A 17,511-nucleotide genomic window follows, 5' to 3' on the forward strand; every position below is an offset into this window, starting at 1 on the left:
AGACCAGGCTGGCCTCGAACTCAGAAATCTACCTGCCTCTGCCTCCCAAGTGCTGGGATTAAAGGAATTCGCCAACACTACCCGGCCCAGGGGTCATTTTCAACAGGTTGTTCCACAGAATAGTGGCTCTTTTAGTTTTACTATTTTAAGGGTGTACTCCTGTACACCCTTTTCTCCTGTAGGCGGAGACATTGTGTTAGAAATAACTCGTGAATGCACTCACAAGCTTTCAGTTCAAGCACAGCGGGACTTTCCGGTTCTCTGTAGATTCTCTGTAGGTTCCTTTTGGGAGTTTATACAGAGTGCAACTAACGATCTACACGTCCACCAGAAGCCGATGGTAAACAGGAGAATGCCTTCTGAGATGGAGAAGTAAAGCACATAGCACAACATCCCACAACCGCAGCTTAAATCCTTTAAAGTGGTCTCATTCCTAATTTTCCCATTGCTTTCCTTCCCCACCGCAAATTTGACGTCAATCGGTTGACTTTAATGCTTTCTTCCGACTCGATCACTGGGAAAATCAGAAGCTTAGAGCAATATCTTTGCACAGGAGCCCGGGAATACGTAGATGCTGGCAAAAGCAGAGCTAGAGCGCAGCAGTACAGATAGCAGAGCGGGACAGAGGCCATGACCAGCCCTTCTTTCAGCTCCTTGCTCCAGCATGCTTGTCGGACTTTCAATATTCTCAATCGCTGGGCAGTGGTGGAGCACGTCTTTAATCCAGCACTTGAGAGGCAGAGGCAGGCAGATCTCTGAGTTCGAGGCCAGCTTGGTCTACAGAGTGAGTTCCGGGACAGCCAGGGCTACACAGAGAAACCATGTCTCAAAAAGCCAAAAATAAAATAAAAAAATATATATATGTTCTCAATTAATGGAGGGTTGATCAGGTTGTAACTCCATCTCTACCTCCATTCTCATTAATTCCCTCCCTCCATTTTGTTTTTTGTTTTTCCTGTAATTGAAAAGGTACTGGTAGATAGATTTAGAGTCACATAATTCATAGTGATCTCATTTCTTGGTCCCCAATTATGTCTACAAAATTCTTTTATTCAGTTAAGTTAACTTACACTCATGTCCTGGGCTAGAACTCTGAAAAGCCTCAGAAGGGGCATGCTTCCACACAATACAATCCCCTTCTTCCTACTATCTTGACACACACACACATGTGTGTGTGTGTGTGTGTGTGTGTGTGTGTGTGTGTGTGTGCGTGTGTGTATTGAGATTTACATTCTTTTTAATCATGTGTACACATGTGGTGATGGGTGGGTATGTGAAATATGTAAGTTTACATTCTTGTTTCAACAGATAAACCCTATGAGGTAGAACACAGTCACTTTTTGGTTAGGAACACTAGGCAAAGTGTCATGATTATTCATGGAAGCCACTTACACAGCAAAATCATCAATAAAAAACATCACAAAAATGCAAAGAATGTGGCACTAAATCCATAAGGAAAAGGAGAGTTGCTCATGGCCTGAGGGCTGAGAAGACGTTGGAAGGACGTCCTGGTCCGTCTGCTCTGGGAGACTGCATTAGGCAACACATTCTTCAGTTCTGTGTGCAAAGTTGAAAATGAGGAAAAAACACCAAAAGGAGGATTTGATTTGAGTGATTTTAGGGAGTTTAGCTAACTAGTTAACATCAATTTTAACAAGTAAGTAAAATTTTGGGTGCATGATGTAAAATTCCCAAAGAGTCAATAAAAATATTATGTTGGGGGGGGTAGGGAATGTGGGATTGAAGATAAATTACTTACTGGGTTTTGTCTTACATTTGATGAATTGCCACAGTGGCCGCACCATATTTGAACTGTGCATCAGGAATATATCCTTGGAGGATGACAGAGAGTAGGAGAAGCATCTTTTCATATGCTGGCAGACATTTTGAAAATAAACAGAGTTGTGGGAAAGGTTTCTCTTAGCTTATAATTGTTGGTGAGTTTTATCTCCTACCAACCTCACCACACCCTCCAATGCCCTTGCTCAGTCCTCCACTTTCTGTTTTTATACACGCAGCTTCCGTCAGTGTGAACAAATGAATGTCCTTTCTGAGGAATGTACTTTCTGATACCTTTTGTTGTTGTAAGATTATTGCTTCCTTCCTCCTGAAGGAGGACTTCTGAGGAGCACACACGTGAGGACTTTAAGTTGTAACATGTAAAGTACTTAAGATAAAAGTGCAAAACTGCTTGCCCTATGAACAAGTTCCATGGCTTGGCTTTTTTGTTTTTGTTTTTTATTTTGTTTTAGTTGATTTCATTTGTAAATTACAGATAAAAGTTTTAAGTACTATGGGATGTACAGATTGGGATTGTTTACTAAATCTGAAATTAATTTTTTTCTGATTATCTTAAAAATGTATAAGGATACATGGGCTGGACAGAAGTCACTGGCCCTTATGCAGCTTAATCTTCATGTGGGTTCCCCAGCAACTGGACAGGGGGCTGTAGCCTGACTGAAGAATCCATTCCCCATCTGGGATGCCTTGTCTGGCCCGAGTGGGACTTAATGTGCCAGGGTGGAGGCATACAAGGGTGGGGGCACCCTCTCAGAGAAGGGGAGGGGAATGGGGAGAAGGACTATGTGAGGGGGGACCCGGAGGAGGAGCAGTGTTTGGGATGTAAATAAATAAATTTTTTAAAATGTATAAGGTTAAAGAAATGTGGCAAAATAGTTAAACTTGTGACTCAGAATGAAAGGTATATCAGAATAGGCAGTGAAAGTAAATACTTTGTAAAGAATAATGGTAGAAAAGACAAATGAGAGAAAAAAGCCACATTTAAAGCATCTGTGTATATGTTTAAGTGGGAATAAATATGGACAGAATAAGTAGGGAGCCAGAGGGGTCATTAAGAAGTGGGGGAGAAGAAGGGAGGAAGACCAATAGGAAGTATGATATGAGGACCTGTGAGTGCTCAGAAAGTAACAGCATCTGCCAGCAGGCCTGAGGACATGAGCTCAACCACTCCCTGAAAAGCTGTGCTTTGATCTCCACACTCCAGTCATGGAATCATACAGTCACACACATATGCACCACGATATGTGTATATAATAACAACATGTTTCAAACAGTACACAATATGAAAACAAAGGGGGAAATACTGAGGGCAGAGGGCAGCAGGGAAGGACAGGGAGAAGAAAGGGAGGGGTGTAAGGGTAAGAACCAACTAAAACAGTATACATAAAATGTCTTTAGAAAATTTGTAAAAGAAAGGAAGGAAGGAAAGAAAAAGGGGGAGGTGAGGGAGTGAGAGTAGAAGGGAGGGGAGAGAAATGGAGGGAAGTAGGTCTCTGAAGACAGTTGGAGATGTAGCTCAGTTGGTAGAGTGCCTGCCTAGCATGCATGAAGCCCTGGATTTGATCCCCAGAACCTCATAAACTGTGTCTGATAGCACAATCCTTTAGTCCCACAACTTGGGAGGTGAAGGCAGGAGAATCAGACGTTCAAGCCCTAGTGAAGAGGAAGCAGAAAGACAGGAAGTTCAGGAGCTGGGGAGATGCTCAGGTCGTCAGCCCTTGTAGTTTAAGCATGAAGACATAGTTTCCACCCACCACAAAGCCCATTTAACAAAATACAAATAAACAAATGCTAGATTTCTCCAAGTTTGCATGTGATCTAAGTGCTGCAAAGGCTGCTGGAAAGATCCTTGTAGCTTGTTGACCAGCCAGTCTAGCAAAATGATCAGTGTGCAGGCTCAGTGAGGGATCTTGCCTCCACCAAATAAGGTAAAGGGTGCTTGAGGAAGATGCAGGAAACAGATTTCTGCCTTCATTCATGTACCACATAATACACAAATAAATTAAACAGAATCATAGAAAATAAAATAAAAAAGCCTTTAGAATTCATTTGAAATATCTATGTAGCAACTAATCAAAGATGGAAAATAAGTTTGTTATGTGTCATTTCAGTAGGAAAAAGGAAGAAACGTATGTATATATACATATATACACACATATAACATATACACATATATTCCAATTTTAGGTTGATGTTTTTCTTTGGTGTTTTTAAACATCCTTAGTGTTATTTAGCCCTCTCCCTGTCTGCCCTACCTCCTCATTATCCTTCCCATTTGAACTTCATTATTATTATATTTGAACTTCATTATTATTATATAAGCTTTCTCATATATATATGTATGTTTATACATATATATTTAAATACATACATATATGGGGAGAGAGAACAATATAGTACACACATATACATAGAGAGAATTTAAGTGTAGTCACCCTACATGGGGATTAATGCTCCTTCCGGAAGTTATAGTCTGTCAAAGAAAACTTCCAGTGCCAGGTGTGAAATACCCACCTTCAAGCTGGTGGTTCCCCGGAGACCCAAAAGCAATGCAGGCTTTTGGCACTGTTCTTGGTTACCTACAAAAACATGATGAGACTCTACTGCTAAGGACACGACATATTTTGTCCATAGGACATGAAGAAAACAAACTAGTTTCAACCTGAAAATTTATTTCCTGCTGGTTAGCTCTCATAGTGTGGGAAAGTGCCACAGAGGCTTCTGCAGGGAAATCAGTAACAATCTTATTTGGGTGTGAACCTTGTGAGCTGTAATAACCATTGGCCAGATAAGATATTGCCAAGTATGTGATGGTTGTATAAACATTATAAGAATCACCAACTGGCTTCTGGTTTGGTTTAAGACCCCTTTCACAGGAGGAAACTTGTGCCTGTTACTGTAAATCTGACCAAGAATCTGTGGTTGAGAAACTCAATGCCTTAGAGGAGAACCTATTACTGTTATTTTACTAAATTGATACAGTATCAAACTGTCTTCTGAAAACTTACCTCTATGCCCATAGATAAAAATCAGCTTTCAGTCCCTATCAGAGAAGCGTCTTTTGACAGTGTGCAGCAGTTAGTGCAGAGACTTACAACTTGTCAAGCTGCAGAGAACAAAGGTCTATGGAGTGCTCAGCCACAAATGGGACATCTATATTATGTGCTCTACTCCAAAGCTCAGGAGATATTGTGCAAAAGGAGGAGATAGGATTAAATGCCTGGGGTCAGAAAGGACTGCTGTGAAACACTGTCTTCTGGACATGCCATGGCTGTTGCATTGATAGACTCATAGCTCATATGAACGCTTACACAGGCCAGCACAAGTTCAAGCCAGTCCCCATTGCAGCATCAAGGAGAGAGAGGCCTTGAGGCCTTCCACTGGTTGAGAAACCACTAACAGTTGGTGGCAACTGAGGGAGGTGCGTGCTCTATGACTCCAGTGATTTGGCCTTCTGAAAAGGGTAAAACTACAAAGACAATAAAATAAAAGGGTGATCAACAGGGTTTATATATTTAAATTTTGATTCATGACAGTAGTAAAATTGCAGTTGTGAAGTAGCAATGAAAGAAGTTTTTGGTCTGGGTCACCACAGCATGAGGAATTACATTAAAGGGTCACAGCATTGGGCAGGTTGAGAACAGCTGATCTAGTGGATAGTTTCACACCCATGTATATTTTGGCAGTGCTACTTTTAGTCTCAGAGGGTTGTGATAAAAACAAAAGAAGAAGAGGTGGGGAAGAGTGAAAGAAAGGAAAAGAAAAGACATAACGTTAATAAAATGGAAGAAATCCAGATGGAGTTAAAGAGGCTTGTGAGTTAAATTGGATGTGATCAATATACACTGCATCTCTGTATGTAAAACCCTCAAAGAACAAGCTAAACCTTAAATTTTTAAAAAAGAAAAGACATATGGAAAGTATAAACCAATTATTTCTTGGAAGATTATAGAAGAAGATCAAATAGATGTTTGCAATATCTGACTTGTAAGTTGGGTCTCATTTGATGGCTTTGTAATTTCTTCATAAATTACCAGTAGTGTCATGGCAACAAGACATGACAACCACTTAAACATCTTCAGGGTCAGAAGCCATCTAGGAAAAACTAAGGCATGCAAATGAGTTTTCTGGAGATGGCCACCAGTTTGCATGGCCTGTGATTGGTAAGCTCTGAGATACAAGGTCAACAGAGACTTCATCTTGGGATTGTGTCTTGTTGCTGATATGCCTTTCATGTCACTATTATATAGCCTAATGATTCCTGGGCATTATCCCACCATATTGGGCAGATTTATTGCAGAATCAACATAAAGATGTGCTTCCATATAATAATGCTGTGTAGACAAATTGGTGATTTCATAATTCTTGATAATTGTTTTATAGAATTCTAAATTTATACAAGTAATTTCAAGTCCTCTATAGAATAAAGCTGCAAACAGAGCTCTGTAAACCTTCATATGTTACAGGCTAATTGCACTAGGATAGGAAAGCAGGCTTGAATTTGTGATCAAGAAAAAACATACATTCTAAGTCAGGTCCAAAGATGAAGCCGCAGGTGTGCACTATGTTAAGGCAAGGTAATGTGAAACTGTTGCTTTGAACTTATAATGAGCTTATAGAATGAAACACTGCTTTGAACTTGCTATCAACATCCTTCTGTAACTCCCCTTTTGTGCAACATCTTGTCTATGAGCTAATTTTATTAAAACTTTTGTCTAAGAAGGTATAAATTGCCAGACAAAAGAAATAAGTACGCAGCATCTGGGGCTCTGCCCTGTGCACCAAATGTATATGTGTGGCTTTGAGGGGCTTGTCTCATCTACCAAATTATTATATGTACATGTCTGTTTGTCTATATGTATGTACATACATACATGTGTATGTATATGTATACATATGTAAGCATGCATGAACACTTGTGGAATTTTTTTCCAATTATGTAAGTATTTTATTTATCACCAAAGAAAAAAAACACAGCAGCAAATTCTGTGTTGGCTTCAATAAGACCAAATGGTTACTCTTTTTTAACACAGTTACTACACCCCAAAATTGAAGTCAACACAGTCATCACTACAAATTACTTGTTGAAATAATCTATCCTGAAGAAAGAAAATTAGGAAAAAGAATTTAAACAATTCCTCCAAACCACACATTTATAAATATTGTCATATTTAAAATGCTTGAAAGGCATGAATTAGTAGAAAAGCAGTTTTCTTTTGGCAACAGAAAAAAGAAACCTACAACAGTTTACCAAATGCTCTCTAGGAACCCAATGCTGTACTGTTCTGGATCTGCATTTGAGCAGCATCGTCATGATGACTAAAAAATGCTTTATACTCACCTCTCTCAAGTAAAGTCTACAGAAAACCCTATTACAACCAGTGTTTGTAATGTCAATACACTGATCAGAAGCTATAAACTGCCTAAATGTAGTTAATAGTAAATACCTAGGAAGGTATGTTCCCACTTCTACTGATGGGAAAGCTGTCAGATCAGTTGGCTTAAAGGGTTTTTCAAATGTTTCAAGAGAACCTTACCTTATTCCAAATTAATATGATACTTCAAAATCAAAACAAAACAAAAAGATCAATTGTATCACTTGTGGAATTTTTGAGACGAGTGGTCAAGCCCAGCCAAAAAAAATGTGCATCTGCATGTGTCTATATATGTGCCTGATTTCTTCCTTTCTTCCTCCTCTTTTTTCTCTGTCTCATAAAGAGTTAATGAGCTCTAAACTTCTTGCCTGGCTAGGGAAGGGCCCTTGAACTAGAGAGAAATGAAGCCTTTTTGCTAACTCCCTTGCTGTTACCAGTTTGAGTTGAATTAGCATAAGTAAGCAGATTTTTGTGATAGACTAGCAAAAGAAAGGTAAATTTCCAAAGGTCATCAGCTTATGACCCACAACAATAAGAGAGAGTTACAAGGCCAGAGATCATCAGTCTTTGGCCTTATTCAGATGCTGTATTCCTCCTCAGTTCCTAATCCCTTGCTAGGGCTGTCCCCCAGCACTGATACCTCTCTGATCAAGTTTTCTCCTTGCTCCAGGGCTTTGGTTTGACATCGTCTAGCTGCAGTTTGTTTTTTTTTAATTATATATTTTCTTTATTTACATTTCAAATAGTATCTCCTCTCCTGGTTACCCCTCTGAAAAATATCAAAAACAAAAACAAAAAACAAAACCTGTTTCTTCCCCATCCCCCCTGCTAACCAACCCACCCTCTCCTACTTCCTGGCCCTGGTATTCTCCTACACTGGGGCATAGAACCTTCACAGGACCAAGGGCCTCTCTTTCCATTGATGACTCACTAGGTCATCCTCTGCTATATATATACTGCTGGATCCATGAGTCCCACCATGTGTACTCTTTGGTTGGTGGTTTAGTCCCTGAGAGCTCTGAGGGTACTAGTTAGTTCATATTGTTGTTCGTCCTCAGGGGCTACAAACCTTTCAGGTCCTTGGGTCCTTTCTCTAGCTCATTCATTGGGGACCCTGTACTGAGTCCAATGGATGGCTGTGAGCCTCTACTTCTGTATTAGTCGGGCACTGTCAGAGCCTCTCAGGAGACAGCTATAACAGGCTCCTGGCAGCCAGCACTTGCTGGCATCCACAATAGTGTATGGGTTTGATGATTGAATATGGGAAGGATTCCCAGGTGGAGCAGTCTCTGGATTGTCCATCTCATACTCAACGAGCCTCCTATTATTAAGTCCATTATATTATAGCTTCCCTAAACTAGCCTCCACTTCCTTAATAAGTCTTGTACTTCTCAGAAGATCTCCAAGCCACCCAGTATGCCTCAAATCAAAATCCAATCAACCACAACACAGAAGCAGATGATGCAGAATGTTGGTGTTGGGAATAAGACCTCTCATTTGTTATTGTTGGAATATGCAAAATAGTAATTACTTTGGAAGAAATTTGGCAGATTTTTACAAAGCTGAACATTATCTTGGTATAGACTCCAATTATACTCTTTGGTTGGTATTTGGCCAATAGTGTTGAAAATTTATGTCATACAAAAACCAAAGCACAGTTTTGTAGCAGTTTTATTCATTATTCACTGAACACTGAGAGGAACTAAGATCTCTTGAAAAAGACAGTAAATAAAAAAATTGTAGCAAATCTATATATCACTATGCGGTAATGAATATAAATGAGCTATCAATCCACAAAATATACAAGAAACATTAATGGTCTATTGGTAGTCTTCAAAAGGTACATGCCATATGCCTCCACTTGTGTGACATTCTGAAGAAGGTAAAATGATGCAGACTATAAGAAGATGGATGGTCACCAGCACTCAGGAAGAAGAAAGGACAGAATGGGCACTTGATTAAACAGCCAAACTACTCTGTAGATTGTTGCAGGATATTTGATCACACAAATTGCAGACAGAGAGAGCAAGACAGGCATAGGTGAAGACAGAATGAGCCAAGGAACAAGAAGGAGGTAGAACATTAGAACAGATTAACAGAGTTAGCTAGAGAATAAGCAGAGCATTTCAGTAAGAAACTGGGAGAAGCCAGATTGAATCAGTCAGCTTGGACAGGCATTTTAACCCAGAAAAGCTGAGTTGAACCAGCCAGCCAGAGCTCAGAAAGAACAAGAAAGGGTGAGCTTATTTATCAATAAGTCTCAAAGGCTGAAAACCTTCTAGATTTATATGGAGGCTTAGGTTACCAGACTGAGGCAGTAAGCCTGAAATATGACAATTATATCAGACAAATAAAAGTTACATTTACAGTAGTACTCTAATAGACAAATGACATTACATATCTGCTAAATCCAGTTAAGGTCACACTGGATATGGAACTTTAAATTATACAAATTTACAAAATCATTTAGGAACTCAAAGATTCAGAAGACAGCATGAATGTGGCTTATCCTAAGAGAATTTAATATTTCTGTAACCATTCCAAATGTTTAAAGACTCTCACTAACTGGGGTGTGAGTGGGTTGGGTGGAATCCTTGACTCAACTTTAGAAAGGAATGGCATATGTCAGATAAAAGCAAAAGAAATTGCACAGGAGTATAGTTTAGTTGATAAAATTTTACTTCTCATCCAAGTACAGATGAAAAATTTTGCCATGTATGCTACTGCTGTATATTATCTTCTATATATTTAGGCATATATCCATGTAGTTACAAAAATATCTATTATATGTCTTTATAATGTGTCTATGAGTCTATATATCTGTATCTATAACTATGTATTTTTATCTATATCAGATATTTATCTATGTGTGTATATATATGTGTTTTTTCTATGTATATATCATTTATATGTTTATGCATATAATCATGTATATGCATATTAATGTTTATATCTATGGATGCATTTATTACCTATATATCCATGCAGTTATCTAAATAAGCTATTATCTATGTATCTATACTTGCATGTATGTGTGTATGTATGTATCATCTATGCTTTAATCTATCTCTACTCTGATTAATCAGCTAACTAAATGACTGAGATGTGCTAAAAAAAAATCTTTATTTCCCAAAATTGGAATGAGAATTTATAGAGATGCCCTGAGAAGAGGGTAAAATGTTCTATGCAGTTATGAATCAGATTTGGGTGACATCTATGATAATTCTGTAATTTACTGTAGATACAAATGGTTATGGGTGCAAATATTTATAGATCTATCTATCTATCTATCTATGCAGGTTATTACATACACATATATTTCTTTGCCATATTTTAATTCAGCATTTTTAAGATGGAAAGCATTCCTCCCATGATATAGGAGACATAGATACAAAAGAAAAGAATATATTACTTAAAATTCTCAGGGGCTAGCAGGGTAGCTCAGTACTACAGACATGCTTAGGATTCATAAAGCTCTGTGTTCAAATTTCTGCAAAGAGGTTGAAATTTGGTGGGTATAGTGCATTACTAGAGGTAGGCACCGATGCACAAATGTGAAGCGAGCTGGACCAGGACACATGTGCATAGGACAATGGGGCATAGTTTCAGTGCCTTTACTGATATTCCTGAATAATTGAGTAAAAGAGTCAATAAGAAGAAAGAAATTCCATTTGCAGAATCATCCTAGTGAATTATGTAGATACTCTAGGAATACCTACTCCAGGAAGGAGGAACATAAGTCCCAACTCTTTAAACAAGGACTGTGCATAGTGACTACCTTCCCATGGGTATAAAACAGAAAGTAGAAAGAGGAGGAGAAGAAGCATAACTTTACAGTGGAGAAATCTGACAAATACCATTTCAGCAGGTGACATGAGTCTGTTGCATTAAGTAAAAATCTCATAGTACTAAATAAACCTTTGATGTGACAGCACGAAAATGATACCTGACTGTGATCACCTTCAGAACTCATAACTCAATCTAGTCATCAGAAAGCCATCAGGCAAGTCCCAATAGAGGCACATCCTAAAAGCTGCTGACCAATATTCTCTCTACTGTCAGGATCAGCTCAGAAAAGCTGCCACAGCCTTCAGGACCCTAAAGAAGACATGATAACTAAATGTAACTATGGATGGAACCTGGGAACAGAAAGAGACATTTGTTATAAGCTAATGAACTCCAAATAAAATCATAAGAGTAGATAGTTATCATGTGATTTCCAGTTGAAATGGATGGGTAAGGGGCTTATGAACTCCAACCCTTAGCTGAGAGTTTCTGGCAGCTGAAGACTACTACTAGGGGAGGAAAAGTCAGTTTTCTTAAGGGTATTGACTCTGGTAGTTCAAGCATGCTCCACTATATATCCTAACACCCATCAGTATATTGAACTCATGTTACTTTAAAAACAAACAAAAAAGAGAATGCTAAGTTGGAAGAGAAGTGGGGTAGATCTGGGAAGAGTTACGAAGAGGAACAGAAAGGTGAATATGATCAAAATATATTATATGCATGTCTTAGATTTTAAAAGAACTAATACACATCTATTTTTAAAAAGTAGAAGAAAATAGGCTACAGACATCGGGAGATTTGTGCCATACTCAACATTTGTCAGAGAAGACTTAAAACAATGCTCAAGTGCTGAGTATAAATAACTGTGAGTACTGAGGTGTGGATGGGTCATCTGCATTAACCCTGATCATCTCAGGGAACTTGATGAACCAGGGGGCACAAAGAATGTAAGAGGCAGAGGAAGGGGAGGAGAGCTATGGAGTATTGTCTTCTAGACATGACAGGGATGGAGCTGATGTCTATTCACAGAAGCTATGGTTGCTCAAAAAAGATCAAGCCCATCAAAGTTTCTACAAAGATGAGATGGGGCCTCCAGGATACAATCCATTGTCAAGGAGCTATTGGCAGTTGATGGCTGCTCATGCAAGGGAAGTCACACTCCTTTGGGGACATGGCTGCTGGTAGGTGCTCATGTACCAGTGGGTGGCCATATATTTATGAGCATATGAGTAGTACTAATTGAGTTCAGGAAGTTATGAAAAACAAACAATTCAAAAAGAGACATGAAGCTGAAGTAGTTCCTAGAAGAGTTGAAAGAAAGTGGGAGTAGATGGATATGGTCAATATAGATTGTGTAAATGTGTGAGACTTTCAAAGAGTAAGAATGCTATTCTTAAAAAAAAAAAAGGAAAAAGAGAATAGATTAAATTCTCTCCAGTCCTCAATACTATAGACTACTCATTTCTACATCCTGCTGATTTACACATTCCCTGTCATACCATGTTTTATGCTTTTGTTTAATATCATTGAGGATGCATTCCATAGAAGAGCCAAACTCTACGATACTGGAAACACCACTTTCATACTCACAAATGAAGCCAGCAGTGTGCATGGCTACCAGTGACCCTTTAGAATCAAATACAGGAGATCCAGAAGACCCACAGTAAAAAGTGTTGTCACAGGCAACCATACCAGGTTCATGAACTGTTTCTTGGAAACTTCTTTGGGTATATATATAAATATATTGTATATCACTGCCCTCTACTGCTTTTCTTTCCTGAATGTGCTCATCTTGAGAAATCACAACACAGCCATCACTAAGCTTCTGTTTTACATCAGGATGACCAATGATATATATCAACCCACTGGATGGTACAGGAGCTATTCCATTATACAGCCCTGCAGGTTCCTGTTGTCCATCTTCCTTCAGTTTCAGGACAGCATAGTCAATGCTGTAATCAGATATCTCAAACCAGGGTTCAACAAAAAAGAAGGAGTTGTCTTCTTTTTCCTTGAACTCTTCATAATCAAACGTGACTTTCACACATTGACTAATTTTATCAGCCCACTTACTTTGATGTACGCCTTCACCCACAATGTCATTGATCACATGCCGGCAAGTGAGAATGTACAGTCCTGTAAAAACAAAACAGGTAGCACAGCCTTCATTTCCCCCGTTATTCCAAATGATGAGCCCAACTGAGTCACTGAACTGTGAAAGAAGTTTGAGAACTTTAGCTGGAGTGGAGTTTTTGGTCAGTTTCCTGAAGTTTTCTTTATGGATTTCAAATGAGGAAGCTCTCTTACTTTCTTCCTTGATGTAAGCTCTGAGTTTTTTGCACTCTCTCTTCAATATGGGGTACTCATGCACAATGTATTCTTTTAGTTTCCTATAAGATGGCTTCTTTAAATGAGTGGGGTCTCTTGCCTGAGGACATTTTACTCTCTCAAGCTCCACCTGAAAGAGCTTGCCCTCTAATTCATCAACTGGCTGGGTGTTTTCTATGATGGTGTCCAAGTCTTTAATGAGCTTCCAATGGTCATTCTCTACAAAGGAACAAAACCTGCCATCCTTCTTCAGAGTTTCCTTGATTGTGTCTCCCTTGAAGCCATACATACAGAGTTTGTTCCCCTCCTGGTGAAGTTCTCTACACTTGAGAATTCTTTCGTTCCTCTTCCCAACTGCATGAATATAAAATTTCACACAGTCAATACACACATGGTCCTGCCAACCATATGTTTGCTTCTCTTCTTTCTGTTCTTTTTCTGCTTTAGAAAACGTAATGACCACATGGCTGCCTTCTGGAAAACAGCAGAGGGGCATGCCAAGGTTTATATACCCTTTGATTCCTTCTTTGCCGCACACCAGCATTTCTTTATCCTGTTGACTTTTTATTTCATCTCTGACAGCATTGAGAGTGTTGAGTGCTGCATACAAGCTATCTGTCTTCTTATGTGTGAGTGTATATTTCATTTTTTCATTTTTCCACTGATTTCCATCTAAGGTGATGATAATTGTCTTATATGTCTGATCTTGCCGACATTTCTTGAGTGAATATTCATATTGGTCCTGCAGGTTTGTTACCTCACTTGCTCTTTTTCTAGATTCCATCTTAATTTGATAAATATTGCAATTACTCTGCTCTTCTTTGGGGACCTAAAAAAAATGGTATATAGTCCAATGTTTCTATTAAGTCAATACCAACCTCAAAAGATCAGTGAGTATAATTAATCAAAGTTTAACTTGGGATCCAAAATACAAGCTCAGCTTCCTATCAAACTAGTTAGAAAAAGCCTGTGTTGTATATGGTCATTTCCCAACAAAAAAGAGGAGACAGAGGGGTTATCCAGATATTTTAAAGTCTACTAACTTCTTGATAAGGTATTTTAGGTCTTGTTTATTATTTTTAACAATATAATTTTTATCTTTGCCAAGACATTCATCCAGTACAATATTTTTATCATATTGCACTGGAAATTGTATTCATTTGTTTATTTGTTATTGTTTTTCTGCTGGGTTTGATCATGTAAACAAGACTTCCATGGAATTCTCCAATTATTCCCTGATGTCCTCAAACTTATAAATGTCTTACTTGTACCTTCTAGTGCCTACATTCTAGAGATACTTCACCATGCCAGGCTTTACATTTTTTTTAATTTTAAAATGCCAAATTCAGAAAGAGTACAGTAAAATGATTTAGAACTAGGTATTCAATAATAATAATAAAAGGTTATTACCTAACTAATCATTTGCTCATAAAGAATAGTTATTTTGGTAATTTAAGATACCTTGATTCACCCAGCATCTAACATGCAAGAATCTGCTAAATCTTCTATCACATCATACTCAGATCTTTTAAATAGGTGAGAAAGAAAATGGTCTCCCTGACCTTTTGTTAAATATAATGAGGTACTGAACATTTTCCTTCTAACTTCTTTCTCTAACATCACATAATAGGCAGCAAAGGAGCTGAATGTGTAAATGTTAATGCTCAGTTACCTATCATCTCCCACTGGCCTATGCATTCTTTTCTTTTGTAAACTTTTTTTTCCACAACATTCATTTTTATAGGATGTTGTCTCATTTTCCCTAACTCATGTTATTGTGAAAATGATGCCAACAGTCATGGGTTCATATTCGAGCAATGTTGCACAGTAGTAATAAAGAGAGCAATGGCAGAGTATGATAAAGATCTAATCTGTTATTATTTGAAATAACAATAATATTTTCATATGTAGAGATTAAGAATAATGTAAGCTAATATAAATTTACTCTGGCCATGCCTAGAAAGTTGTGTACAGCATGCCTGCAGTGCACATGCTTTCACCAGCAGCAACCTGCAACCTTGTACACTGTGTGGAGTGTTGTAAATCGTTTTCAACTATTTAAAGACATTTGGAACAATTTAGGCATCTTTCTCTCTCTCTCTCTCTCTCTCTCTCTCTCTCTCTCTTTCTCTTCTCTCTCTCTCTCTCTCTCTCTCTTTCTCTCTCTCTGTGGGGGTGTTGTGGTTACTGCTGTTTCCATATTATTGCAATATAGAGCCCCTATTCAGCAGGAAGGTAAAGATTTCCTCCTGCTTTCAGAGTGCTAAGATTGCAGGTCTTACTTAACCTGACACTTTAAGGGAAAAGGGAAGTAGTATATGTGGTTGCTGGTTTATTAATCTGCAATAGAGTAATACAGAGACAGATCTAAGCTTGGCATGGGTTTTCTAGCTATTCAGGTTTTCTAGCTTTATGGAACTTGGATAGGAAGAAATTAGTCAGAGGCTTTGAACTGGCATTATCAAATGCTTGTCAATACCCAACCTTCATAGTATGTTCAAGGACCTTTGTGGTTTCAGAAAAGGGTCATTTTTACATCTGAGCCTGGAGAGTAGAAAGAGCTCTAATTTCATCAAACTTACCCAAGTCTTCAGTTTTCCTCCAGCAACTCCTTTCTCTCTTCCTTTTCCATAAACAAATGGAAAACAGTCTTCCTTACCTACCTAACAAGGTCACAGTAAGAATCAATATACAAAAAAATAATTTTATAAACTTAAGTATTATAAGAATAGTACTTAATAGATCTGATTTAATAGATCATCTAGACTCAGGATATTTCCATGCTATTAAAAAGTATTGGTTTCTTTGGGTGGTGGTGGCACACACGTTTAATCCCAGCACTTGGGAGGCAGAAGCAGGCATATTTCTGAGGTTGAGGCCAGCCTGGTCTACAAAGTGAGTTCCAGGACAGTCAGGATATACAAAGCTTAATTTTCCAGTTTTTCTTAATAGATTGCATCTGATGTTTTTATTATTATCATTGTGATTGTTATAGACAAAATTACAATAGTTTTCCTTCAATAAAAGACTACTTTAATGTAACTTAAACTTGAAATACAAATCCTGTCCATAATCCCATCCACTCAAATAGTAAGGATCATGTAAATGGAGATGATTTCATAATATACAAGGAAGCAGCTTCCTGGCAGGGAAAACTATGCAATTTCAACCAAGGATGGCCAAGTCTGTTATGTGTATACTTCATAGCAGGATACAGAGACATAACTGAGAAGAATGGTACAGGGTTTCCATGTTTGTTTTTATATCACGCAGGTCCCTCTATGACCTGCTCACCTCACAGCTCATGATAGCTTAAAGATGAAACCTGAAACACTAATTTCAAAATGATTCGATTTGTGGCCAAATCTATACCATTGTCATATACTGTGTAGAGGAAACGATAGATTGGTGTCCCATATCCCACTTCAGCTCTGGCCTTGCTTGCCCCAGTATGCTAAGTTAACCAGCAGCTAGTTTACCCACCAAACACAATAACCCCAACAATGGAAAGGAAACTTTATGCTAAGCACTACCCTAAAAATTAACAGAAATTACCTCTAGTTGTTAGCCCCATAACTGTCATGAAAAACAGTCTTTATTTGGATTTTGTTTGTTGGAAAGTATACCATTGACAAGAGACATGACATGCCCAAGCCAAGAATCCAAAGTAGAGATAGAATTCAAATACAGATGAAACCTTTCCACATAGGAGCTTGCAGTCCGGGAATTCAAAGTGTTACACTTACCTTGATGTTCAGCCCTAGTTTTCCTTTAAGATGGAGGTAATAGAGAATTTTGCAGAGGAATAAATAGCCCATGGGCAACCTCTCCAAGTTGACAACAACTACACTTCAGCATCCTTATAATTTTTAAGAGTATTTGCTGGGCAGTGGTGGCGCATGCCTCCAATCCCAGCACTTGGGAGGCAGAGGCAGGTGGATTTCTGAGGTCGAGGCCAGCCTGGTCTGGTCTACAGAGTGAGTTCCAGGACAGCCAGGACTATACAGAAAAACCCTGTCTCGAAAAACCAAAAAAAAAAAAAAAAAAAAAAAAAAAAAAAGAAAAGAAAAGAAAAGAAAGAAAGAATAAAAAGAGTATTTGTCTATGCTGTTACTTTTCAGGGGAAGTGTAGGTGAGGTGGGAGTAAGGGTCTTCACAGAAACTTTCTATGTCCCTCTCACCTGTAAGTCTGCAGTTATCTCATGTGCCACGGACACCT

General features: G+C 38.4%; 1 protein-coding gene and 1 pseudogene across 6 annotated transcripts in view; both read right to left on the bottom strand.

Annotated features, from left to right (window-relative positions):
* The window catches only part of LOC116101416, a 3,379-nt pseudogene extending 2,747 nt beyond the window's left edge, over positions 1 to 632 (bottom strand).
* Positions 195 to 17,511, bottom strand: part of LOC116103608 (protein FAM111A-like) — a 33,779-nt gene continuing 16,462 nt past the window's right edge. For 2 of the 6 annotated variants that reach the window (XM_031389802.1, XM_031389801.1), the window contains exons 2-3: positions 15,875 to 15,955; positions 8,829 to 14,121 (exon numbers count right to left, since the gene is read on the bottom strand). In XM_031389802.1, coding sequence (XP_031245662.1) covers positions 12,412 to 14,076 — 1,665 coding nt within the window. In that variant the 5' untranslated portion in view covers positions 14,077 to 14,121; positions 15,875 to 15,955 and the 3' untranslated portion in view covers positions 8,829 to 12,411. Of the gene's footprint in view, positions 360 to 1,352; positions 1,875 to 3,300; positions 4,380 to 8,828; positions 14,122 to 15,874; positions 15,956 to 17,511 lie in introns of those variants that run through there. The other 4 variants (XR_004123511.1, XM_031389805.1, XM_031389804.1 and 1 more) reach the window with 4 other exon arrangements.

Source organism: Mastomys coucha, unplaced genomic scaffold (assembly GCF_008632895.1).
Source record: "Mastomys coucha isolate ucsf_1 unplaced genomic scaffold, UCSF_Mcou_1 pScaffold21, whole genome shotgun sequence".
Classification (NCBI taxonomy): Eukaryota; Metazoa; Chordata; class Mammalia; order Rodentia; family Muridae; genus Mastomys; species Mastomys coucha.